Source organism: Pan paniscus, chromosome 7 (genome assembly GCF_029289425.2).
Source record: "Pan paniscus chromosome 7, NHGRI_mPanPan1-v2.0_pri, whole genome shotgun sequence".
NCBI classification, from domain to species: Eukaryota; Metazoa; Chordata; class Mammalia; order Primates; family Hominidae; genus Pan; species Pan paniscus.
This window is the reverse complement of record NC_073256.2, coordinates 40,484,210-40,509,402: the sequence shown is the minus strand read 5'-3', so window position 1 is coordinate 40,509,402 and position 25,193 is coordinate 40,484,210. Positions and strand designations below refer to the sequence as shown.

The 25,193-nt window shown below is 42.9% G+C and overlaps 1 protein-coding gene across 2 annotated transcripts in view; it reads right to left on the bottom strand.

The window, feature by feature from the left end:
- Nucleotides 1-1,122: 1,122 nt before the first annotated feature.
- XPO7 (exportin 7) overlaps nucleotides 1,123-25,193 on the bottom strand; it is an 86,998-nt gene continuing 62,927 nt past the window's right edge. For both annotated transcript variants that reach the window (XM_034965746.4, XM_034965747.4), the window contains exons 11-28: nucleotides 24,880-25,052; nucleotides 22,852-23,045; nucleotides 21,999-22,104; nucleotides 20,412-20,547; nucleotides 19,831-19,904; nucleotides 18,605-18,685; nucleotides 17,306-17,369; nucleotides 16,794-16,902; nucleotides 15,739-15,845; nucleotides 13,267-13,355; nucleotides 12,116-12,223; nucleotides 8,875-8,957; nucleotides 8,407-8,621; nucleotides 8,038-8,176; nucleotides 5,443-5,603; nucleotides 4,398-4,496; nucleotides 3,684-3,811; nucleotides 1,123-2,721 (exon numbers count right to left, since the gene is read on the bottom strand). In XM_034965746.4, coding sequence (XP_034821637.1) covers nucleotides 2,628-2,721; nucleotides 3,684-3,811; nucleotides 4,398-4,496; nucleotides 5,443-5,603; nucleotides 8,038-8,176; nucleotides 8,407-8,621; nucleotides 8,875-8,957; nucleotides 12,116-12,223; nucleotides 13,267-13,355; nucleotides 15,739-15,845; nucleotides 16,794-16,902; nucleotides 17,306-17,369; nucleotides 18,605-18,685; nucleotides 19,831-19,904; nucleotides 20,412-20,547; nucleotides 21,999-22,104; nucleotides 22,852-23,045; nucleotides 24,880-25,052 — 2,160 coding nt within the window. In that variant the 3' untranslated portion in view covers nucleotides 1,123-2,627. The remainder of the gene's footprint in view (nucleotides 2,722-3,683; nucleotides 3,812-4,397; nucleotides 4,497-5,442; nucleotides 5,604-8,037; nucleotides 8,177-8,406; nucleotides 8,622-8,874; nucleotides 8,958-12,115; nucleotides 12,224-13,266; nucleotides 13,356-15,738; nucleotides 15,846-16,793; nucleotides 16,903-17,305; nucleotides 17,370-18,604; nucleotides 18,686-19,830; nucleotides 19,905-20,411; nucleotides 20,548-21,998; nucleotides 22,105-22,851; nucleotides 23,046-24,879; nucleotides 25,053-25,193) is intronic.

Below are 25,193 nucleotides of genomic sequence, written 5' to 3'. Positions count from 1 at the left end.
TGTGGAAGATTTTAACCATGGCAGAGGAGGGAACAGCTTCACTGTTTAAGTCTGATGAAGCTGTGGAAGATTTTAATCATGGCTCCTTGTGATTGGACTACACTCAGGGCTGTAATGAGGAGACCACCATCTTTGGTGAGTTTCTTGCCCAGGGAAGGGAGAGGTCTGGGGTTTTGCTGATTAATCAGCATCTCAAAACAGTTGAGGGAAAGGGGACTTCTCTTTAAGTATCCATGAGAAAGTTATTTTTGTGTCACCTAACTATAGAATCAGAATTCCAGGTCTCTGGGGCATGTGTCAGAAGTATATGCATATTAATGAAAACTCACCATTTAATATTTGTTAGGCTTAGAGATGGAATTTAGCTAAGATTAATCAACTCCATTTGCCTTGTAGCCATCAGAATTTTTTTTGCCTTTGAAATAAGTTAGGACTGAGGCAGCTATAGCAGTTCCCAGAAGGCTGAAACTGCAAAGGTAGTGGTACATCTACATAATGCAGAGAAGAATGGCACCCTGGCACCCGAGAGTCATGGGATGGAAATCTGCATTAAGGTACACATACCTGTCTGTATCTTAATACTTTTCTGTGTTTCCGGCAATCAAATTTCCTCATACTCAGGTACTCTGAATACACAGTGCAGGCCTTAGAAGTAGTCTCTGTTAACAAGTGTTCCTCGTTTGATAAATCTGGCCTGTGAGGTCTGCAACGTATTCCAGGGGGATAACATTTGCCCCTGAACTTGTCATAGTCTAATGAATGAAACCCAGCCCACATCAGAGAAGCTGATGTCAGAACATTAAAACACTGGGCTTTCTTCAATTGCTACTTGTCTGCTAGTAGCCATGTTATTATCTGAAAGCTAACAGAGAGGTAGAATGGCTTCTGCTTTATAGCTGTGGACAATAGCATGTGACTGGTTTTGTTGACAGAGATATATCAATCATATTATACTTTTGAAAGAAACTGAGTCAGACCCTGTGCAATGAGAAACAAGTCAATTTGATCAGGTGAAGGGGCCCCTGTCATTCATGGGCTTTTAAAGAATGTTTCACACATCTTCACGTGTTTTGAGTGAGACATGTCCTTGGACGCACACTGGACATGATTGCTGAAGCCAGGTCAGTAGAAACCATTGAAGTTTATTGGCGGTCACAATGCTTACACTGTATGCAGCAAACACCCTTACAAGTCTATCCGCAACCTGATCACGCAAGAAAGGATTCATCACACAGTCGCCAGAGGAGAAGGAAAAAAAATTAACAGGCTTGTTTCTGGGGGTAGAGGAAAGAAATAAAAATAAAACCTAATTGATGAGTGTCCCGTGGGCAAGAGCTGAACTAGAGATGTGTACAACTAGCAGCAACAATTGTGGAAAAAGTACAAGGCAAATAGCTTTCTCCATTAATTTTCCTCTGTAGGTTATTATTTTTTTTAATATTCAAAACATTTATTATGGTTTTCATTTTATAAAAATGTATATTTTTTAAGGGGTGGGAGAATGTTAAATACTTCATGCTAGGTAGACCTTGTTATTAAGAACCCTTCCACTGTAGTAACTTCCTCCAGTTCATACATTCATGAGTGCAGGGTACATATATAAATATCCACACGCATACATCCACACACACTGCCTCGAGGGCTGGGGAAGACTAAAATTTATTGGCCACACACAGCAGGGCCTCTGGTGGACTCACCCACATTGCTCCCCAGGAGAGCAGTGGGCTCACTTCCTTCTCTCTGGTCTCTGCCTTCACACAGACCAAGAACCCTACAACACGTCGTTAAATCCAACTTTTAAAAGCAAGAGGCATCTGTCTGAGGATGAGGGTAAGCAAAGTAGGAAAGAGGGTGGAGATAAGAACACCAAACACTTTTAGCTGGAGTTATTTATCACTGCAAGGGGCTAGGGACCCAGGGCAGAATCTATACGGTCCAAGGGGAGGGACGGTGTTCTGGCATGGCTTAGAGTTCCTAATAACAAGGGTTAATACAGTAACAGGAATTGATCATTTCTGGGTGAGGACAGGGCAATACGAAAAAATATACATTTGGAATTTTAGCTTTTTTTTTTTTTTTTGCCTCTCTACTGTGTCACTAAATATATCTCTGCACTCTCACACATCCTTGTCCAGTAAAGCTTCAGGCCACCAGAATACACATTTTCTTCACTCGCATACACAACCCCTCACATCAGCATTGGTGCACTAGACTCTGTAAAAATTTTTCAGTCACACTTTTTGTTTTTAAACTTGAGTCAATATAAACCTTGTTCAAAATGTTATGAAAAAATGTACATGTTTATACAAGGCAGGTTGTGGCAGGACACTAGGGGTTCTCCCCACTTGGGTGGCCCCAGGAGGAGAGGCTGGAGTCTCAGTTTGTATCTCTTATCTCCTCCCACCACCCTTCCCACCCAGTCCCCCAGGAACCAGCAGCGCCCTGCCCCCTAGTGAGTGTACTCACACCCCTATTCCCTGGGGAAGCAGCTAGTTGACCTTTGCCATTTTCCCCACACCCCTGGAGAAAAGAGCCAGGATCAGCCAGGACCTCTCCCTTGCAATTGTTCGCCCCTCTGGGCCAAACCAAAGGGACGCTGCTCTGTACAGGTAGAGTCCAAGGAGGTGTCAGCTCATCATGTCATTGCTATTCACGCCATAAGTGGAATTCTTCATCGAGTCGTTGACTTCTCGACGGAATGCTGACAGGTTCTGGGTGAACCTGCAGAGAGGATGCATGTGGGTTGGGGGAGGAGAGTGGGGGAGAAAGGTATTTGCCTTTTTTTTTTTTTTTTAAAGCATGGGAAGTAGAATGTATGAATTGATGGGTTCTGTTTCAAAGATCAGTTAATTTCAGTCTTAAGACTCTAAGAGAAAAGTTGGCTTAGAGATCTGGTCAAATCTGGGGCCCTGAGGACTACCTTGGGCTCATGGCAGCACAAAAGAAATCTCACTGACAGAGGTAGGAAGTTGCCCTCACACGTGAGGGCAGTAAGCCAATGAAGCCATCTCATTTCTTAATGCAGCAAGACCAGGTGGTGCAGTGCTATGCTGTCCAATAGGGCGGCTGCTAACCACATATGGCTACCGTGCCCCTGAATTATGGCCAGTGTGACTGAGAACATGAATCCAAATTAAATGCAATTTAACATTCAGCTCCCCAACTGCATCTTAATTTTAAATTAAAATGCCCTGTTTTAAATTAATTAAAATTAAATAAAATTTAAAAGTTAATTGCAAAGCCCAGATACTCAATGCAGTTACTGGAAAGTCCCTAGGTGTGTTTGAAACAATCTGGGTATTACAGGAATCTACTTTGTCAACTGTAAATTTATGAAATCTAAATACAGATCAAGTATTTCTGATGAAAACGTATGAACTGAGATATGCTGTTAAATGTAAAGTACACAGGATTTTGGAAATGTAGTACAAAAAGAATGTGAAAACCCACAATTTTAAAATACTGATTACACACTGATACAATATTTTAGATACAATGGGTTAAATAAAATATATTATTAAAATGAATTTTGCCTGTTTAACATGGCTCACTTTTCTATTGGATTGCATTGCTTTAGATGGCCTCCAAACACAGATGTCAAAGACTTTAAAGGAACTGCCTGTTTCGTTGATTTGAAAAATAGCAATTGTCTGAGATTTCTAGGCAGGACGCTTTATACTCACCTGTCTCTGTTTTTCGTAAGAAGATTTCGCTCGATGCCTTCCATCAGGTTCTCAAAACACAGGTGCATGGCCTGCTGCTTCTCTGGTGGCTGGCTGTTCACAATACTGTTTCTTAGGTCAGAAAAATACTGTGGGGCAAGGAGTGGAACAGAAGGTTAGAGAAGCAGGGGAAGGCAGATTAGCCCTCCGTCATCTGCAGGGTTGAAGAATGTTCTTCTCTAAGGAGGAATGGAATGTCTACTAAAATTGGACCCTTAAAAAAGAAATTCAGGCAAGCACTTGTGGGATAATACGGCTTCATCCTACTAATATCAAGAATTTTTAAATTGTAGAGCACTTTAAAAGGGTCATCTTATCCAGACCTTTCTTTTACCAGAATCTCAAGACTTGTTTACAGCAGAGCTAGAACTAGAACTTAGGTCTTAGGTCCTCTGATACCCAGGTACATTATTTCCTTGAAAGGTTTCTCTTACTGCCTAGGGGAAACACTCCTTTACCCTGTGTCTGTGAGCTACCACACGTGCTGACTTCTAACAGTTAAATGATTATGTGATACTGAAAGCACAAATGGGACATGCTCAGTAAATGACCCATTTTCCCTGTTTCACCACCGTGGGGTGTTTCTATACACATTTCTCCCAGGGCTTGGTGATACCAAGTGCGTGGTTGCCACTGCTTCTGGGTTGGCACCAGGGAGCTGGCTCTCTCTCTCACCTTTTCATTAAGCAATATCAAGCCAAGTAGTGGTCGGGACATAGACCACTGGTTCCTACAGTCTTCAAAGATGATGATGTTCAGCACCGTGGACAGCATCTGAAAATGGAATGGAGAATTTCAGGCAGTGACCTAATGTATTGCTACCCAAGATAAAACGACAGATTCCAAATACAGGAGTATATTAGGCTGAAGGCCTTTTCTGTATAGGGTAAATCAGACAAATAGTTTGTGAAGCTTCATCTGAGTCTTCTATTTCAAGGTTACCTTTTCTTCTAAGATATTCATTTCCTTTCTTGTTCTTAAAATTGGTTTGAACTTCACTTACCAATGGATCTTTCCAGGTCACCCTGAGTTGTGGGGAATGGGATGCGGTCACGTAAACAAAATTACAGTAAGCAAAACCACCTTGCATGATCCCTTCCAGGTACTCGGAGTTGACAGCTTTATGACATCTTGTGAATGTAATGGAGTCCTGAATTATTTCACTGCTTCTTTAGAGAACGGTGTGGACAAAGGTAAGACTGGCTAAAATCTCAATAATTACTGATCCCATTTCCTTATCTATTTTCATCTAGCATGTATTTCTGTAAATTACTTCAAGGCACATACAAATAAAATAAGGGCAAACATATGGTTTGATCTCTCTGTGGCCAGTTAATTCCTTCTGTCTTGCATTCTTCTTCCTGTTTTGTGAACAGGAACACAAGCCTTTAGAAAGCTGGATGATGCTAACTCCTGCTCTATTTATAGCAGTGGGTGAGCAAAGTAATTTTCACAGAAAGAGGATAGTGATCATGAGACAGGTCCAGGGCATAGGGGTCACTGTGACACTCAGAAGAATAATCCAGAACCTGAGCGTTTTCTACATCCAGTGATTACTTGGCAAACTCAAAATCCACTGCAACTTTAAGACACGGACTTCACCTCAGCAGCAGGAACCTGATGAGATGTTATGTTAATCGTGTGTGGGCTCCCCTGTCTTGCAGAGGTCCTTCCTCTGTCGGACACCCCATCACTGCCTCCTAAGCCTCCACTTTCTTACCTGCTGGATCATCTCTGGATGCTGCTGCATGATGTGCAGAAAGCGGTCGCTCTCCTGGTTCAGGGGTGTGGTCCTCTTCTTGGTGCTACGTGACAGCTGCTTGAAGAGGTATGTCACAATGTGGTCCAGGCAGGAGCAGCAGCCTGTGCATACCATGGTGTCTGCAAGAAAGAAAGGCAGGGGTAGGACAGAGCTGCTGATGGTGGCCTGGACAAATATGGACTATCTTTGGGTGAGATCCATTAGGGTACCGTGGCCAATTCAACCAAGGCGGTTGCTCAAGATGACTCCTGTTAACCTCTTACCCTCATTGTACAGTAGGGCTCAATTTCTAAGTTTGAAAGTGAGTATGTGGTAATAAAGAATACTGAAATTATTGGCTCAATGTGTTGTGGATGTACGTACATCTTCTGCTTCACACAAAATAACAAATAGTTTGATTCAGCAAGTGCTTCTTTTGTGCCAGATATTGTGCTAAGTACTTTATAGGTGTTATCTCTAATTTATCCTCTCAAGAACTCAGGAAGTAGGTTTTCTGTTTTACACATGAGGAAACCAGAATTAGGAGAGGTTATGTATCGGCCTAAGGATCAACTGCTAGTAATTGCAGGAGCTGTGATTAGAATCCAAGAAGCCTGGGGTATGAGCCTATGCTCTGAGTTACCAGTGGGATGTAATTAAACCCAGAATGACGTAGCCTCTGAATGTTTATGGTTTGTTAGAACACGGTATGCTGTATTATCTGTTTATCTCCAAAGCATCTCTGGGGGGAGCTGCAGACTCATCTATGCGTCTTTACAAAGGGAACAGTACAGCACAACCTGTGGACAGAACTCTGATGAGGTAAGGCCAAAGGACAAAGGGGCTGAACCCTTAAAAGAGTAAACAAGTCTCTGATTCCTACGGGACTGATAGTTTATGCAAACGTCCCTCTATTTTCTTTTTCTTTCTTTTTTTTTTTTTTTTGATACGGAGTCTCGTTCTGTCGCCCAGGCTGGAGTGCAGAAGTGGCACGATCCCGGCTCACCACAGCTTCTACTTCCCGGGTTCAAGTGATTCTTCTGCCTCAGCCTCCAGAGTAGCTGGGACTACAGGCATGCACCACCACGCCGAGCTAATTTTTGTACAGAGACAGGGTTTTGCCATATTGGCCAGGCTGGTCTCGAACTCCTGACCTTGTGATCTGCCCGCCTCAGCCTCCCAAAGTGCTGGGATGAGCCACCGCGCCCGGCCAGGTCCCTGTATTTTCAATAAGACATAAAAAAGTCTTCCAAAGCAAGGGCTGATACCTTGATTGGACTGTACTAGATACGGCTATGCACCCTGATAGATTGATAGAAGTAAATGTGTATCAAAGTCGTACAGAGGCATGGATAATTCACCACAGTTGACAATCCAAAAGTGTATTTGCAACATATCATCACTATTTGGCAGTTGACTTAATCTTCCTACTTATGTTTTGCTCAGCCTAATATAAAAATGTGTTTTATTCTCTGAACACGTACACCTACTAAGATTGTTGGGCCAGGCACGGTGGCTCATGCCTGTAATCCCAGTATTTTGGGAGGCCAAGCCAGGCGGATCACGAGGTCAGGAGATTGAGACTATCCTGGCTAACACAGTGAAACTCCGTCTCTACTAAAAATACAAAAAAATTAGCCAGGCATGGTGGCGGGCGCCTATAGTCCCAGCTACTTGGGAGGCTGAGGCAGAAGAATGGCATGAACCCGGGAGGCAGAGGTTGCAGTGAGCCGAGATCACGCCACTGCACTCCAGCCTGGGCGACAGAGCGACTCCGTCTCAAAAAAAAAAAAAATAGTTGGAAGGTAGCCTAGAAACAAAATGGTTGACAGGAACCATATGGACTAGGATGAAAAAACTTATGGAGCTAGCTGCATGAAACCTTTCCCCAGCTTCCACGGCCCTCAGGACAGAATTCAAACAGCCTAATACGGCTTACAGGTGGGCCCCCTTCATGATCTCCAGATTTGCTCCTGCTTATCTCTAAAGCTTCATTTCATTCCTAACTCCTCTGGACTAGTGTGCCAGCCATCTGGATTTCCTGGTTCTTTCTTGCCTACAGGTGCAAGTACTTGCTGTCTCTGCTGCTAGGAACCCTCCCTGGCTAACCAGGGTAACATCTGTCCAGCTTTTAGGTTTATGCTTTGATGCCAAGTCTTCCAGCCAGTCTTCCTTGATCCTGACCTCCTCACAACCAAGAGTCTAGGTATTCTTGAGGGCTTGTGTAGCACTTTGTACTCACCCCTATTGTAATGTTTAAGTGGTAAGTATGGTAAACAGGCAGTTGTTTGTTCATGTGTCTGTTCTACCCGCCAGATAAGCCCCTTAAGGACAGGGACTATATGCTGTTAATTACCGTATCCTCAGTGCTTCCACAGGGCCTTGTACTTAGGAGGGGAATCAGTGAGTGTGTGCTGGATAAGCATGTGCTGTGCATTATATACTCTATTGTTATGGCCAAACCCCCAAGGCAGTGGTGATCTTTTTGGACACTGGGGCAAGATTCTCTCTTTCTGTTTAGTTAAGTGGTAAAAAACAAACCCACCAACTCACCCACCCACCTCAGGTGCTTACCAAGTGCAGTAAGTCCTTCAGAAATGGAAGAGAGAATATACATGATGACGTGAGGTTCCAGGCTTGCAATAAAGTTCATATGGTCCTGGGTCAGGACTTCCAGTAGTGAATAATAAGACTGGCTGAGCTTGGGGTAATCCTGTGGGAGAGGAAGAGGAAGAAAATCAGCTTAGGCACTATGCACTCCAGCATGCAGGGAGACGATCTTAAATAGCTTAGCTCCTTTTAGGTGGGAAAACAGAAGACTTAGTTATAGCAAAAGGAGCTAGCTTACATAGTTTCTCAAGAGCAGTGTTCAACCATGGTCTCAGGTGAAAAAGGCTGAATGTGATGAGGAACAAGATTGTGGCAATGCAGCGTAAGGCTTACCAAGAGATCACTGTGAGGAATAGAGAGGAGCAGCTTGATGAAGGTCTGCAGAGCATTGTCCAGGGCATCGTCTCCATAGAGACGAAAGACTCCGAAATTGACGTAACTCCCACTGAGAGCAGCCTTCAGCATGGAGAAGCAGATGGAGATGCCCTTGAGCTTCAGAGCATAGACCTGATCCTTTGGGACCTCTCCTAGTGTCAGGATGCGATTGCCTGAGTAGACATGTCATATATGTTTATTCAACCACATTAGAAGTGCTCGTTTAGATCAGCCTTCCTACTCCAAAGGCATACAAATTCCAGCAGGCCCCTGGTGACAGGTGGCACTCTAATGCACATGTATTAGCATACAATAGGAATGCTGTCCTGGCTCCTGCCAGGGCTGGCCGGAGACCCACATGCTGCTTACAGTGTGGTGACTGAGCTGGAATTAACTTCTAGAGGCATGATTATCTGAAGCACTTACCATACATTGTTATCATCTTGCTGGTTTCTCGGAAGAGTAAGATGCCATTGGGGGAAGAGACATCAAACTGGAGTCGCTGGGACCTGAGCAGAGAGCACAGGAGGAGAAAAAGTCAGAGGTGTTTTCTTGGAAGACTGGGGTACTTGAGGCTCTCATCTGAGTACCTTGGGTGATCCTGCATTTACATTAAGATAAGCAATTGCCTATCCTAATATGAGAATAACCAAGTTATAGATATTTAACCGTGAAGTAGCTTCTATATTGAAGACCAACATGCTAGATTCAGATTCTGCTGCTCAAATTAAAAACATTTATAAGAAAAAAAAAGCAGCAGTAGATAAAATTACTATTTGAAAATTCTCAATTTTATTTGATTAAAGTATACTTTCTTTTTTTTGAGATGGAGTCTTACTCTGTCGCCCAGGCTAGAGTGCGGTGGCGCAATTTCGGCTCACTGCAACCTCCGCCTCTCAGGTTCACACCATTCTCCTGCTTCAGCCTCCCAAGTAGCTGGGACTACAGGCGCCCGCCACCACGCCCAGCTAATTTTTTGTATTTTTAGTGGAGACGGGATTTCACCATGTTAGCCAGGATGGTCTCGATCTCCTGACCTCGTGATCCGCCCGCCTCAGCCTCCCAAAGTACTGGGATTACAGGCGTGAGCCACCGCGCCCGGCCTTGATTAAAGTATACTTTCTACCCGTCGCCTCTTGATACTAATGCAGAGCCCTTCAGCCATTAGTTGGTATGGACCTTTATGGCTTCAGTGGCAACTGAGGGAGAGGGGCCAAAGCACTGTTACCATTTTATATGAAGAAAAGATGCATAGGGACTTGGAATGGTCCAAAAGAAGCCAGACAGAGAAGGCCATTTGTAACCATCTTGGTTTTAAGTTCCTGACTCTTTTGTCTGCTCCACATTTTGATGAGCTTTATTAGATTCAAGTTGGTAAGACCTCAAAAGCCCAGGAGTCCTTCCTCCTTCCTCCCCCCCACCACACTGAATCCATCAACATCTAACTCTAAAATAAACCCCAAATCCACCTTTCCCTTACATTCTCTCTGCTTCTACTCTTACCTGCCTTTAGTCCCATTCTTCACATGGTAGCCTTTAAAAAACTTAAATGAGATCATTTTAATCCTTTGCTGAAAACACTCTAGCGGCTTCCCACAGCAATGAGAATAAATGCCCACTCCTCACTACTGCTGTGCGAAGGCACTAGATGATCTGGCTCTGCTCACTGGTCTGACCTGCTCCCACAGCCTCCCCCCACCAACCAGGCTCCTGCCACAAGTCCCAGCAAGCTTGTCCTATCTCAGGACTCGTGCAGATGTTTTCTGTTTAGAAGACTCCTTATCTTTGCAGGGCTACCGGAATCTTTCTTGTCATTTAGATCCTAGTTAATATTACCTTCTCTGAGAGGTCTTCCCTGACCCTCCTGTCCTTCAATTCCCCTCTATTTTACTGCCTTGTTTTATTTTGTTTCATGGCACTTAATCACTGGAAAGATCTTCCATACTTGTTTTTATTGTGTGTCTTCCCCACCATTTGTAACATCAAAGAGGGTAGAGATTTTGTCTGGCCTAGTGGCTAGGAAAGTTTGGCAAAGAGTAAGTGCTCTCAAGTATCTATTTTATAAATGAGTAACTCTTGAATATAAGTCTCCTGGGAGGTTATAGCCTCTTTAAATACTACCCACTCCATAAGGCTGTTTTAAAACTTATTAATTCTGCTAGGCGCGGTGGCTCACGCCTGCAATCCCAACACTCTGGGAGGCTGAAGTGGGCGGATCACCTCAAGTCGGGAGTTCAAGACCAGCATGACCAACACGGTAGTAGAAACCCCGTCTCTACTAAAAATAGAAAATTAGCCGGGCGTGGTGGCGCATGTCTGTAATCCCAGCTATGTGGGAGGCTGAGGGAGGAGAATCGCTTGAACCTGGGAGGCGTTAAGTTGCAGTGAGCCAAGACTGCGCCACTGCACTTCAGCCTGGCGACAAGAGAGAAACTCCGTATCAAACATAACTAACTAAATAAATAAATAAAATAAAAATAAAGAAAAAAAACCTTACTAATTCTCTCAGGACCGCCATGAGAGACCAATGCCCATACCTGAAATTCTAGGAAAGCTAAGGTGCTAGACTTTTCTTTTTCACTGTCCTTAATTTGTTTTGAAAATCTTGCTCACTTTTTAAAAGTAAATTTTTATTGATCCTGCCACAACCTCTCTAATAAATACCCTTCTTAAGAAAGGGTATTCTAATACCTATCATATCCTTCTCAATGTCTCTAACCATGAAATGTGATGGACAAGGCACCATTACCAGGTGTTAACTTTTTATCTGTGGGCAGGAAATCAGAATCTTGGTTGCCAAATTTACTTCTCCTAAGAGTAGACATCTGGAGATACTTTTTATTTTACTTTTTTGAGACAGGGTCTTGCTCTGTCACCCAGGCTGGAGTGTAATGACATAATCTTGGCTCACTGCAACCTCTGCCTCCCAGGCTAAAGCAATCTTCCTACCTCAGCCTCCTGAGTAGCTGGGACTACAGTTGTGTGCCACCATCCCAGCTAATTTTTTGTAGAGGTGGGTTTCACCATGTTGCCCAGGCTGATCTAGAACTACTGCATTCAAGCAATCTGCCCACCTCGGCCTCCCAAGAAGCTAGGATTACAGGCATGAGCCACCATGCCCCACTGGAGACTCTTTTTAAAAGTGACTTATTGGATGGGCGCAGTGGCTCACGCCTGTAATCCCAGCACTTTGGGAGGCTGAGGTGCGTGGATCACGAGGTCAGGAGATCGAGACCATCCTGGCTAACATGGTGAAACCCTGTCTCTACTAAAAATACAAAAAATCGGCCGGGTGTGGTGGCGGGTGCCTGTAGTCCCAGCTACTCCGGAGGCTAAGGCAGGGGAATGGCGTGAACCCAGGGGGATGGAGCTTGCAGTGAGCCGAGATTGTGCCACTGCACTCCAGCCTGGGAGACAGCAAGACACCGCCTCAAAAAAAACAAGACAAACAAACAAAAAAAAGTGACTTATTTCCTGCAGTTGACTATGGTTTTGTGTAGTTAGGAATACTATTCTTTCACACAAACAAAAACACAAAAACTTTTCGAATTTTAAAATGCAGTAGTGAATCTTATTATTTCCCACAATCTGCCCAAAGCATTAGATACAGCAAATTCTCTCAGATAACAGGGCAGACGTGCCCTTGCAAGCTCTGCCTCCTGCTTACCTATTATGAACCAATTCAGCCATCAACTTGAGTACAGGTGTAGTACAGGCTGGATCATGGTACCAGAGCTCAATTGCCCGCTGGAGAATTGGCATATAGGATGGATATCTGTAAATGAGAAGCTAAGGAAAGATTTCTGATTCCAGAAAGGTACAGAATTTAAAATAGTTTTTCAGCACTAGCCAAGCAAAAACTTGTCAAACTACAGTTCTTTAAGTTCCTGTCTCTTGCTTGCTAATCTTGGAGTCTTTCTAACCAGAAGATACTAAAGTGATTTTCTGTTCTTTAACCTGTAAAAGGCATCTCATAATACATTTTAGTTTACATAGTGCCTTTCTTCTGAAGAGCATGATGTATTTCATACTGTTATTTATCCTTTCATCACTTCTATGGTATTATAGGGGATCAGCTCATTTCCTTTACATAACTATTAAAGAGGCACCTGGATTTGAAATAATCTTCACAAGGGTATGAAGTCAGTAAAGTTAGACTTCCTAATTTGTAAAAGCTGTTTATTATTATTATTATTGTTATTATTTTTTTTTTTTTGAGATGGAGTCTCGCTCTGTCGCCCAGGCTGGAGTGCAGTGGCGTGATCTCGGCTCATTGCAAGCTCCGCCTCCTGGGTTCATGCCATTCTCCTGCCTTAGCCTCCCAAGTATCTGGGACTACAAGTGTCCGCCACCACGCCTGGCTAATTTTTTGTATTTTTTAGTAGAGACGGGGTTTCACCGTGTTAGCCAGGATGGTCTCGATCTCCTGACCTCGTGATCCGCCCGCCTCGGCCTCCCTAAGTGCTGGGATTACAGGCGTGAGCCACTGTGCCCGGCCTTTTAATTTTTTTCAGCAGACTGAAACATCTCTCTAAATATAGCAAAACCAACAGTTCTACGGTGGTATATGGTTCCACAGGCATTTATATTTGAGATCCAAAAGAGAAACTGGGAGACTACTTCATTCATGTTCTAATCTCAGACAACCTTATGTCTGTCATAAGGTGGCTTCCAGGACACATGCAGGCCTTCTGGCTAACTCTTCATCTTCTCTGCCTCACTACCCTCCTTTCCCCCCACACCGTCTCTGGACCCTATCACCCAATCACACTCCAGTTAAGGCAGGCTGTAGTGTGCTCCTAGTTTGAGTTAGGATACATCCATTCAAAGAGCATCATGAAGCTGGTCTTGGCATTGAAAGCGAAAGCGATCCCTCTCAGGTCTCTTACTAGGCCAACTAGAGTTCGCTGTAGTAGAAGGCAAAAATGTGTTAAAATAGAAGAAAAGACAAAACTGTAACAATCTGATGAGGATTCCACACATGTATCATCAAATTCTTCCTCTCACAGTTCAACATATACTCCTTCTCAAATATTCGGATTCAATATCTTCTATGCTAGAATGGCATATTTTCATTCTAGCAGTGGAAGTTTGTTTTGGAAGTTTGAAGTTTGTTAGCTTTGGAAGTTTGTTATGCCAAGAAAATTAGCTTTGGAAGTTTGTTTTGCCAAGAAAATACGTTCCTGGTTCGTAGCAAAAATAGAGGCTGATAAGGTTTTAAGACATTGAAGTAATACATCACATGTAAAAAGTGAAAAAGCTTTGAGTCTACCCAGGGAGGAAAGGAGGGGAGGGAGGGGGAGAGAGGGTGGGGGAGGAGAGAGAGACAGAGAGAGAGAGAGAGAGAGACACGGCAAAGAAACCAAATCAAAAAGCCAGAAAAAAGCAAAAAAGAAAAACAGAAGTCCCAAAGAAGAAGAGGTAGAAGAGCCATATATACCCTAAAGGAAGTCAGATGCAGGCCCTGCCAGGAGGAAGACAAAGGGGAGTCTACACAGCACCTCTCTCTTTGGGTGGGCCATCTAGATAAGACTATGTTTAATCAGTACTCTCCATTTGCAGAAAAAGAGACTGAGGCTTAAAGAGGCCAAAAAACTTCCCCCAGTCACGTTGCTAGGTAGTAGGAGGGTCCAGATCAGGACTCATACATAATACCAAGACTCCAAATCCAATACTCACTCTCTCAATAAAACTTTTACTTGGGACGTGAACAGCAATAAAACTACTATAAAAATCATAGTTTGGGGGTTGTCTCCAAACGTGGAGACAGAACAACAACAACAACAAAATGTGCTCAAGAAGGTTGTACATTTGGGGATCTTGACACATTTGGCAAAAACGACATCACTTCTGTTAACAGTCTGCTTGTAAGCAAACAGTTCTCTCCTAAGCTGATACCACAAGCTCAGTTTTCCAGTCTAAGACTTGGTCAGTCTCTTAAAAGACTTTACATGGGACATGACAAAGAAGTGGGTGACAGCTGTAGTCCATTACCAAGGTTGTTCTTTTGGTTAATTTTACTTGCTTTACATGAAACTAATACCATATAATGGGAAAAAGGGCTGATATTCACTGATATCCCTAAATCCTTGATATTGGTTGATACTCTAGCCTAAAGTTGGTAATATGTTCCACAATAACCCAAGCTTTGAATGGTACCTATCTCAGACTCTAAAATACAAGTATAAAGGGGAGAGAGGGTTGCATTAAGTGGTGTTGCTTTCTGTCTACCCTGCTGATTTGTAGATGGAAAAAGAAAAGGCTAAAGATGAAAAAGGAGAGCTTTAGAATGTTAGGTAAAGCCTGGCATTTTTTTCTGGCAATACCCTGGCTAGCTGGTGGTTCTACCATTCAGCCTTGGTGCCCTGAGGAATACTGTAAAAAGTCCTACCAATAGTAACATCCTGGTGTCTTCTGATTTGGACACAGAGATCTATACAGGTCAAGAGAACAGTATGTATGAAGTAAAAAGATGAAGAAAGCAACAATCAAGAATGACAATTCTAAGAGCTAGAAAACAAGAACTTAAAATTCCATATATGTGGAAATTCACTGGGCATCGTGTCTCGTGCCTATAATCCTAGCCACGTGGGAAGCTGGGGCAGGAGGACTGCTTGAGCCAGGAGTTCAAGGCTTGCAGTGAGCTAGGATCATGCCACTGTACTCCAGCCTGGGCAAGAGAGTCAGACTCTGTCTCTAAAAAAAATCAAAAATAAAAACCCATATATGTGGAAATTCTTAATCCTTTCTAAGTGACTCAAGTGTCAAAGAAGAAATCTCAATGGAAATTAGAAATAACAAAAAACTGAATAATGAAAATGTTCCATATTAAAATTAGGGATTCTGAAGATCTATTTCACAATGTAGAAATACTTGACATCACTGAACTGAACATGTAAAAATGGTAAAGGTGGTAAACTTTCTGTTTTTTACCACAATTTTAAGAAAACCTAACTTGTCACTAATGAGCAGTATTAAAAATGAAAATGGGATGCAATTAAAGATAAAACCGAGATTAAAAATGCAGTAAGAAAACTGTAAACAACTTTATGCTAATATATTTGAAAACTCAGACAAAAAAAAAAATCCTAAGAACTACTTAAGTAAATACATTGTAATATAAAAACAGAAGTTTACAAATCTATACTGGTTCTGCAATTCCAAAACCCTGGAAGTCCAAGACATTAAAAAAAGCTAAGGCAGTGGATAGTTTACAGTCAAGCACGATTTTCAATCAGAGACTGCCCTAAACCAGAAGCTGATTAATTACTGGGTGAAAGACTCACTCACCTTTGCCTCCTGCTCGTTGAAACTATTGGTGCTAAACATCTGGGCCACAGCCTCAAATGCTGCTGTGAGTGGCAGCATGAACTGCTCATACTGATCTTCATCCTCTCCTGTAAAGGAAACATCCCAGGGTGTAACCCCAATACCAAGAATTCAAAGCTGTGCATATATGGGAAGATGGGATGAAAGATGAGCAAACCCAGGAGAACTCAAGGGGGTCCCTTTATTATCCCAACAGGTATTAGTAGCAATGTAAAAGCAACATGTATATATAGAAACAGAATTTTTAAACTAGAAGATGACAACAGAAATCACCTAGTCTAGGCTAGGTTTGTTGATGCTGAGCCACAGTATCAAGAGATTCATATGTGTGTAAGGTACTATGTTATTTATTTGTCCTTGATGAGAATTAGCGAGTCAGTGGAGAAAGGACTGAAGCTGGTGCATGAGAACCAGATGAGACTCAAACTTTAATGGGTACGGAGGTTTCATTCACACTTAATTTTTTAAAAAGTCATCTTTCATGAACCTAGAAGGTTTTATGTCATTTTAGTAGGATTAAATTTAAACAGCTCGAAATTAGAGTAATACCACTGAGCTTTAGTTATTAACTGACCTGAAACTGCTAATATCACCACTACTGCTACAAAAGTGATTAAGCCCTTCTGGCTCATCTGTGCTAGAAAACTGGATAATAAAAAGTGGTGTTGACTGTTTCAAGTGGGTTTACACCTCATTGTGGGGTGGAGAAGTTATCTGGCCAAAAAGATACATTTAGGAATCTCAATTCCCTTATTTAACACCTGAGGAATGTGAAGAGAATTTTAAAGCCACTGCATATCAGATGAAAACTTCAGGAGCAGACTGTTACTCTCTTCCAGTTATAAGGACCTCGACAGCATGATCTGTTCTTGGTGAAATCAGGCTGTTATTTCAGATAGTTTTGTTACTGTTGAAAAAACAGAAAAGGCCTCCCCAACATCTAGTTTTCAGTCCTCAAATAAAAATTTAGAATAGTGCCAGATGACTTCATGAGCCACTACGATTTCTTACGGTACCTAAATCCACCATGAGGAGACGCCCAAGTGCTGTGTAGAAGGTAGTCCGACACCGCATGTCTGTCAGGTTGGACTGATTGTTAATACCCAAAAATGAAAAGTGCTCGCTCTATTGAAAAAAAGAAAAGAAGTTAAAGGTAAAAACATGAGTTAGAGGCAGAATGCAAGCCAGTAATCAGAGAATTACTGAGCCCTTTCAAGCCAATGGTTATGTAGTCATTCCTTGAGGATCTGAAGGTGTTTTTTTTTTTGAAGGCAGGCTACCGTTGTCACTACTACTAATTTATCTGCAGTATGAGTAGCAGTAGGTGACTTCACCATAACTCAGATCATCTGGATCTCAAAGAGCCACTCTGATGACGTAAGTATAATCTGGCAGTGTTGTGGGAATCAGGACCACAGTCTTTGCTGTAGCAATACCCGGGACCTCAGTTTACATATCTCCTTTATGTATCGAGAAAGTGTATGTGTGGGTGGTAGGAGGGCCAGGAAAAAAAGCTAAAATCACTCACCGTGTGATTGTTCAGCATGAACTGTACCGCACTAAGCTTCACTAGCTTCCTTACACTACTGTACGTGAAGACAAAGGAAGAAGGTCAAGGAAAGTGTGAAGCAGACCGAAACTCTAAGGCAGATGGAAACTTTCCAGAATAAAGGACAGTTCACCCAAATATCTTATTTTTTAAAAATTACTTGAGTATACCACTGCCAAATATGAAAAAATGTGTTCTCTTCTAAGCACTATTTAATCAGTAAGAAAACACCTATACTGGCCGGGAGCAGTGGCTCACGCCTGTAATCCCAGCACTTTGGGAGGCCGAGGAGGGCAGATCACGAGGTCAGGAGATCGAGACCATCCTGGCTAACACGGTGAAACCCCACCTCTACTAAAAATACAAAAAATTAGCTGGGCATGGTGGCGGGTGCCTGTAGTCCCAGCTACTCGGAAGGCCGAGGCAGGAGAATGGCATGAACCTGGGAGGCGGAGCTTGTAGTGAGCTGAGATCGCACAACTGCACTCCAGCCTGGGCAACAGAGCAAGACTCCATCTCAAAAATAAAAAATAAAAAATAAAATAAATAAAGCAAACACCTATACCAAACTCCTATTTGTAAGAAAATAGAATAAACCTAGCAGTTTCCCCAAATAATCATGAATAGTCTAAAAGGGCTTTTCTCAGCGGGGGGTTCCAAGGGAGAATTAGGCCCTAAACTCCTGCCTAAGAGGCATATATTGTGTATAATGAATGAACTTCTCTCCCATTTAGAATGGTACTAGCTATATACAGTATTTGGAAAAGTGAGAAGAAAGTCACTTCAATAATTTTACAGGGTTTACCCTTCTTGTGGACCCCTGGTTGTGAAAAGCTGCCCTAGAGCAATTCAAACTTTATAGCAGACCTAATTCAAGTCAAGAGGAAGCATAGTCATCACTTCAGTCACAAAGCTTGGAATCAGGATGTTTCTACCAACCAGCTGATGAAGGAGTTTGTCTCTACTATGGATACTAAAACCTTGGTCACACAGAGTGTGTACCTATGAGATGGGGCTACTATGCACTTCTGGAACTTAGGAATAGACAGGGATAAATCTGTACTAAACTATCAGGTTGGGTGTCAGCTCATTTTTGGGGTCTGAAATTATTCCTATATTCTGCATGGGCATTGGCGTTTTTTTGGACTCCTAGGAAAATGGAAGATATGTGAGTACACACTACAGCTAAACTGAAGTGGAAAGAGCAGGAGGCCATGATTCTAAGACTGTGGCATGCCAGTTTCTGTTGTGCACAGAAGCTAGCTTAGAAAAGGATATCCAATGGAGAGGTCATTGAGAAGCTGTAGTGTCTTGGAGGTGATTGGTTCACAACGGCCCCAGTACTTCAAGTTGGTGATGCTGGAGGACAAAAAGAAAAAAAAAAGCAAGAGACCCTTTTGATTTGCTGGTTTCCTTGAGGGCTGGGAGAAGAAGAAAGTCATTCATCAAAAGTCACCACACATCTGCACCACCAATTCACAGACATCACGACCACAAAAAAAGATGGGTAGGAAATCTCTGTACTTACATTTGGTTGACTAGAAAAATTATCCTTCAGATAATCTTCACTACTTGGTTCCAAAGCTACACTGGCCCATACCCAGGCCCTTGGAATTCTGGGGCACTCCAGGGCTGATTTCTGCAGCAAGGGTAAGAGATTTCTGCGGCAGTGATAACATGCAGACGTATGCAATTCTGCACCTGCACCATCCACTGTCAGCTGCAGAATTCTAGTAGCCCTTGCTTCTGGATTCTTAGCTGGCAGAGTCCTTTAGACCCCCTTTGCTTTTTCCATCTTAAGTTATTAAACCAGCTCATGGATATGAGTGTTTAGGGTTGGGACAGTTGGTAGGAGACAAAATGTCACTCTGCACACAGCCCTGGGTAATATATTTGGCTCCTAGTGTGTGCTTTGATAAATTGAGCTCCTAAAAAGGGAAAAATGTAACCAAAGGGGTATAACGTAAAAAAAAAAATAAAAAAGGGCCAATTAGGAGCTCCAACTCTGAAGACAGTTCAAACAGCAGCACTAGATTTTGGAGACTCAACACTCTTAAAGGGTGTGATGTTTCCTGGGAGGAATAAGCCCATTTTTAAGTGGGGCTTTCCCCTTTGAGGGGATAATGAGAGGAAATCGGCAACAGAAAGTGAATGCCTATGCTGGGCATCCCTGGAGCACGGCAACTGGGTGAGGGGCTGAGCAGCAATTACTGGGGTGGAGGTCTGTTTTGCTAATGACATGACAGAGTTTCACCTGTGATTCCAGAGGCTAAAGAGGAGATTCTGCAAGAACAAAATTAAATCCTTGCCTGTACAAGCCTGGAATGCTCTGGGGCCGGGCCATATCTCTAAGCACAGCTTGTCACACACTCAAATGCACAATTTTCTGACGCAAACGATCAATGCTGGAATACCAGGCACTGGCAGCACAATGCCAAGATCACATTTTACAGTTGCAACAGGAGTGCAAAGGACTCTTGCTGGTGGCAAGCTGAAACACTTACATTTTTCCTATGAAGACGCTTAGGACCATGGTCTCATCATTCAAGCCCAGAACTTCTGAGAGTCGGCGGTACAGCTGGTGTTAAGAAGAGAAAGTAACCAGAACACATGAATTACAACAATCACATCCTGGTACTATTTTTGTCCACACTCATGGGTAAGATGTGGAAGAAAATGGACAAGAATCCCAGAGAGGACTTTACTGAAGGGATAAGCTAGTTTTCAAGTATTACTGGACAGATGCTGAGCAATCTTACTGGTCCCTTTCAATCCTGAAATTGCAAAAAGACAGCCCAAATCTTCTGTTCTGAATATTAATTCATGCATGGAGACTAAGAATTGCCCATTTGTGGGAGAACAACAGATGCTTGGACTGGCCATTTGTTAAGCATATGGAGCACTAAAGAAATGGGCCCAATTCTTTGATGACTCTCCCAGAATTTAAAGACTAAGAGAAAACATTTGGACTGTCCTATTACGTGAAATCTGGAGGTTATGTGAACTATCAGCAACTGTTTCCCTCCATCAGCAATCCCACAAGTGAGAAGTGAGAACTAAGGGGAGCCAATTGAGAGGCTGTTACCTTAGAGGATTTCTGCACTTGGTCCCCAATGTAGATCTTACGAAACTGTTCAAAAAAGCTCAGCATGGCCAACTCTAGCTTCTCATTACCCGCCTGGGCCAAACGAGAATCTGTTAGGTTCATCAGCTGGAGCACCCTGGAGGAAGAGGAGCAATGATTCTCTCAACAGCAGGACATCCTGTTTACTCTAGACAACCCAAGCTATCTTGACATGGTCGTATATGCCTGTACTTGGGTACAGCAACCTCCTGCAACCAAATTCATCTACGTAAATGAGGGAGGCAGGACTAGACCAGGAGTTTTCGATCTTTTTGGAGACACATGAAGGATGATGTTCACAGGTAGGTAACACTTCCAGGGATTACTAGCAGAAATACTGCCTGTGACTTCATCTCTTTTCTCTGTACCTTCTCCCCAAAAGAAAGGATACTGGAATGCAAGTGAGTGAATGCGAATACAGATGTCATAATAAGTGAGTCATTTGATATTTGAGTGTGGGAATAGTTAACTATTTGTGACACACCATGAGTGAATGAGACTCCATCATTGTGTTGCTACACTCAAGCTCAGAACCAATCTGCAAGACATTGTTTGAACTAAATTTATATTATGACACACACAGTATTGAACTCGGCTGCAGAATCAGAAAGGCATTAGATTTCATTCTTATTAAAGCTCTGCTCAACTCTTCAAAAAATGCCAGTGGGAAAATGCTACAGAGACTTTTGTCAGGATTAAGGGACCTCTGGGCAAATGGGCATCTGATAAACAAAATGGGGGTGGAAAGAGACAAATGAGGATTTTCAGAAGATATATATATTGAAGGCGGGGCGCGGTGGCTCATGCCTGTAATCCCAGCACTTTGGGAGGCCAAGGCAGGTGGATCACCTGAGGTCAGGCGTTCCAGACCAGCCTGGCCAACATGGTGAAACCCCATCTCACTAAAAATACAAAAATTAGCCAGATGTGGTGACGCATGCCTGTAATCATAGCTACTTGGGAGGCTGAGGCAGGAGAATCGCTTGAACCTGGGAGAACCTAGAACAGGGAGGCAGAGGTTGCAGTGAGCTAAGATAGCGCCACTGCACTCTGGCCTGGGTGACAGAGCAAGACTCCATCTCCAAAAAAAAAAAAAAAAAAAAAGTTTTGATAAAATGAGAATTGCACAGATGCAAAATAACTTGAAATGTATGGCCAAGAGATTTGAAAGGCTGTAGGAACTCTGTAATTCCATCTCTGGTGAACTTCAAAGAACTGCAGTTTCCTTTTAGACTTATTTTGGGATGGCAAAAGCAGTCCATATTTTACTAACTCTGAGATACTGTTCTTAAAAAGACCTAACAGAGAATCTCTGCGTTAGTTTTCCTAATTCCGTTTCCATTATTTCCTTGCTGAATTATTGCTGGTTTTTTATTTTAAAGTAAAGATCATAGGCAGAGTTATCATGGCACTTACAAAAGGCTTGAAAGCTGTGTCTCATGGGCAGTTAGCATGTTCAGATTACGTTCTGTAAGTGGAGAGGACCCTATCGGGGAGTGGAGAAGTGCCAGCGAGGCAGAGTGGAGAGCTTCTGTGGGGAGCACTTACCGACAGACAAGCTCACCATCCATGGCGTCTTGCTCATCAGTGCTGGCAAAAGAAACCCGGCCACCGATCACTGCTCCAATAATGTAAACCAGCCATGTCAGCCTTCCTGCAGCAGGAGACAGACCCAGTGTCACCTCCAGTGATAGTTTCTTGAAGACATTCCTCACTCTGAACTTCCTTAATCTTAAGAACACTGTGGTGAAACCATGAAGTCTTACTTTTCTTACAGAGAATGGCTACTTCTCTGCTTTGGTAAGGGCAATGCTAAGAGGGAAATTCGTTAGGTAACCAATGTTCCTGTATCAGACAAGGCCATTATTTTTAGTGTAGTATTTCCTTAGAGTTAAAAACACCCAAGCTGGGCACAGTGCCATGTTACAAACACCAGCCAGGCCCGGTAAAAAGAGGAAGCCCAGGTTACTATCTGTACTTATCTCCCTGTTTCCCCTGGGCCTTTATTTAGCAGTCATAAACCTCTCGGCCTGGTCCCAGCTGTGCTGTGGGGCATTAGAAAGCAGACAGGAGCCAGGTGTGGTGGCACATGCCTGTAGTCCCAGCTACTTCGGGAGGCTGAGGCAGGAGGATCACTTGAGCCAAGAAGTACAAGGCCCACGTGGGCAACATAGCGAGACCTCATCTCTTAAAACAAAATCCCACTGCAGATGTGATTTCAGTTCTTCTTCCCTAGTCCCTTGAGGGATTTATTCATTCATAAAGATTCTTGTGCATATGGAGACAACTGATGATGAAAGAATCCTTTTGCAGGGAGGTAGGAAAGAGGTGGCAATGAGCGAAGGGGTACTAGACAACATCTCCTCACAAGTCTAGAGTTCCCAGCATGCTGCACACTCACCCTCCTGCACTGCAATGTCCATTGGGCTTGCGCTGGCGCTCTGTAGCAGCTCCTGGTACGACTGGGCCGACTGGTCAAACAACTGCACGAGGAGTGCACACGTCTTCTCATATTCACAACGCCCAATGGTGGACAGCTGGTCCAACTGCTGCTGGACCAGCCCCGTATCCTCCAGGGGATCTTCCAGGCCATCTCTATTCCCAAGGGAAGAAGGAAGGCAGCTCTCTTAAAATATGACTACTGATTTGCCCAATATAGCAGCTCTCTGACTTCTTCACTTAGCCACCATTTCTGACTGTAGAGGTCTACATCCCGACATTACTTTTTCCCAAGGAAGAATGTTTAATGAGGCAGAAGGCCAATGTCTTTGCCCTAGCATCAGTCTCCCTTAGGTATATTCTGCTTGTTGGTGTCAAATCTTACAATCTGAATTCTCAACTCTTAATGTTTTTCTGCCTTAAACCTCAAAGTCCTGCCCTTCTCAACTCTCTGACCGCTTGACTCTTAGTCTTTCGCTTGTTCTTGACTATAGTAAACTGTAGGATAAGTACACAGTCCTGTGTGGGAGGCCATTGTGGCCAGATGTGTCTTGGAATTCAGAACTGTTCAAATTGGAGGAAGGCAGTATGATGGTTCTACCGTATCACATAAAACCCTTGATGAGCTTTGTGGCACATCAAACTCAACGTTCCTGTAGCAAAACTTATGAATATTATAAATGGTCATACTAAGTAGGATTTTTAAAAAACTATAAATGGTCTCATACCAACTCCCGTCCGGTTTTGTAACAAGTGAATTCTAATGCCAAACTGATGAGGAAATTTCTTTTGTCACATCTTTGACTTTGGAATTGCAGACCCTTAGGCATTGTGGCCCTGTACTAGATCTTGCCTTATCTGCCAGCTCCTAGATTTTAACATCTTGTCCAATAAGGAGCTCTTCTGTTGTTACACTACAGTATGATAATGGCAGCAGCAGCAGCAGGAGCAGCAGCACTAAAACTAGCTGTGTGCTTACCATGTGCTACACACTGTGCCAGGTCATATTAATTTAATCCTTGTAAGAACCTTATGAGGTAGGCCTATTATTATTTGAATTTTACAAATACAGAAATGGAGCAACTTGCCCAAGAGTACAGAGCTACTAACTGGCTATCTGGCCCCAGAGCCTACAAACATGTAACCACTCCCCAACAATGCCTCACTGAAGCCAGCCGAATCCTCAGGAGTGGAAGCTATGGAGGTGACAGAAGAAGGCTTGCTGGTGAACTTCATGAATACTCAGATTTTGAACTGATTCAAGTCATCAACAGTTAAGACTATAACTCATGACTATTAAATGCACTTGGGGCTAAGCAAATTAAGAATCCAACTTAAAAAGGCCCCAGACCCTTAGACTCCAAGTAAATTCTCTTGACAAACAGCCAGTGAAAACAAGAAAGCTACCTAAACAGGGCTATAACTTCATTTAATATAGGTAATTTTTGAAAGGGCTTGACATTTCTTTAGCTATGGGTTTTTGGTTCAGTTAAGTCAATGTAGACAGAAACCATGTGTGAATGTAAAGCAATCAGTGATCAGTGGCTTAGAATTCTTACGTGTTCTAGCTCTGGAATTAGAATTGATAACTAGATTGTGCAATCTTTATCCACTTATTTCTTTAGGAGTTCACATTAAGCACCTATAAGTTACACATAATTCTTATCATCTATATCTTATAAATGTTTCTCACACTGAAAGAAAAACAGCGGCAAGGACAAACATTATATGGATATACTCTATTCAAAGATATTGCTATGGACAGTGAAAAGGGGGAATATGAATAGAATATAAATGTTCAAGAGACAAGACTATTCTATCAGGCTTTAATGCTCTCATGCTACTCTGCTGACAAGGAAGAAGAACCATGAACAGTAGTGGCTCCAATGAGACACGCTTCGAGTACCTCTTTGCCAATGGGGTGTCTGATCTCTAGGAAGTGTGACAACAGGCCACTGGTGCGGGAATGAATGAGGCTAAGTTTCCTTACCTCAGTATGATGTGCACAGATTCCAACCGGGATGTGATGTAGGCTTTGGTGACCTCAGGAGTGTAAGTTTCCAGCATGTGGGGCTCTGTGGCTTTGACATACGGCACAGAGGCTGCCAGCCGCTGCCACAGGCTCAGAAGATAGTGCACACTATTTGGAGCAAATTCCCAGTGCTAAAGAAAAGTAGAAAAGCAGAAGGCATATTTTTCATTTCTGTACGTGTTAGTCCCATGCCATTGACACAGAAGATAAAGACTTTTTTCTTTTTTTTTTAAAAAGAGGATAGACTTTTGTGGGCTTTGTTCTGTGTATGG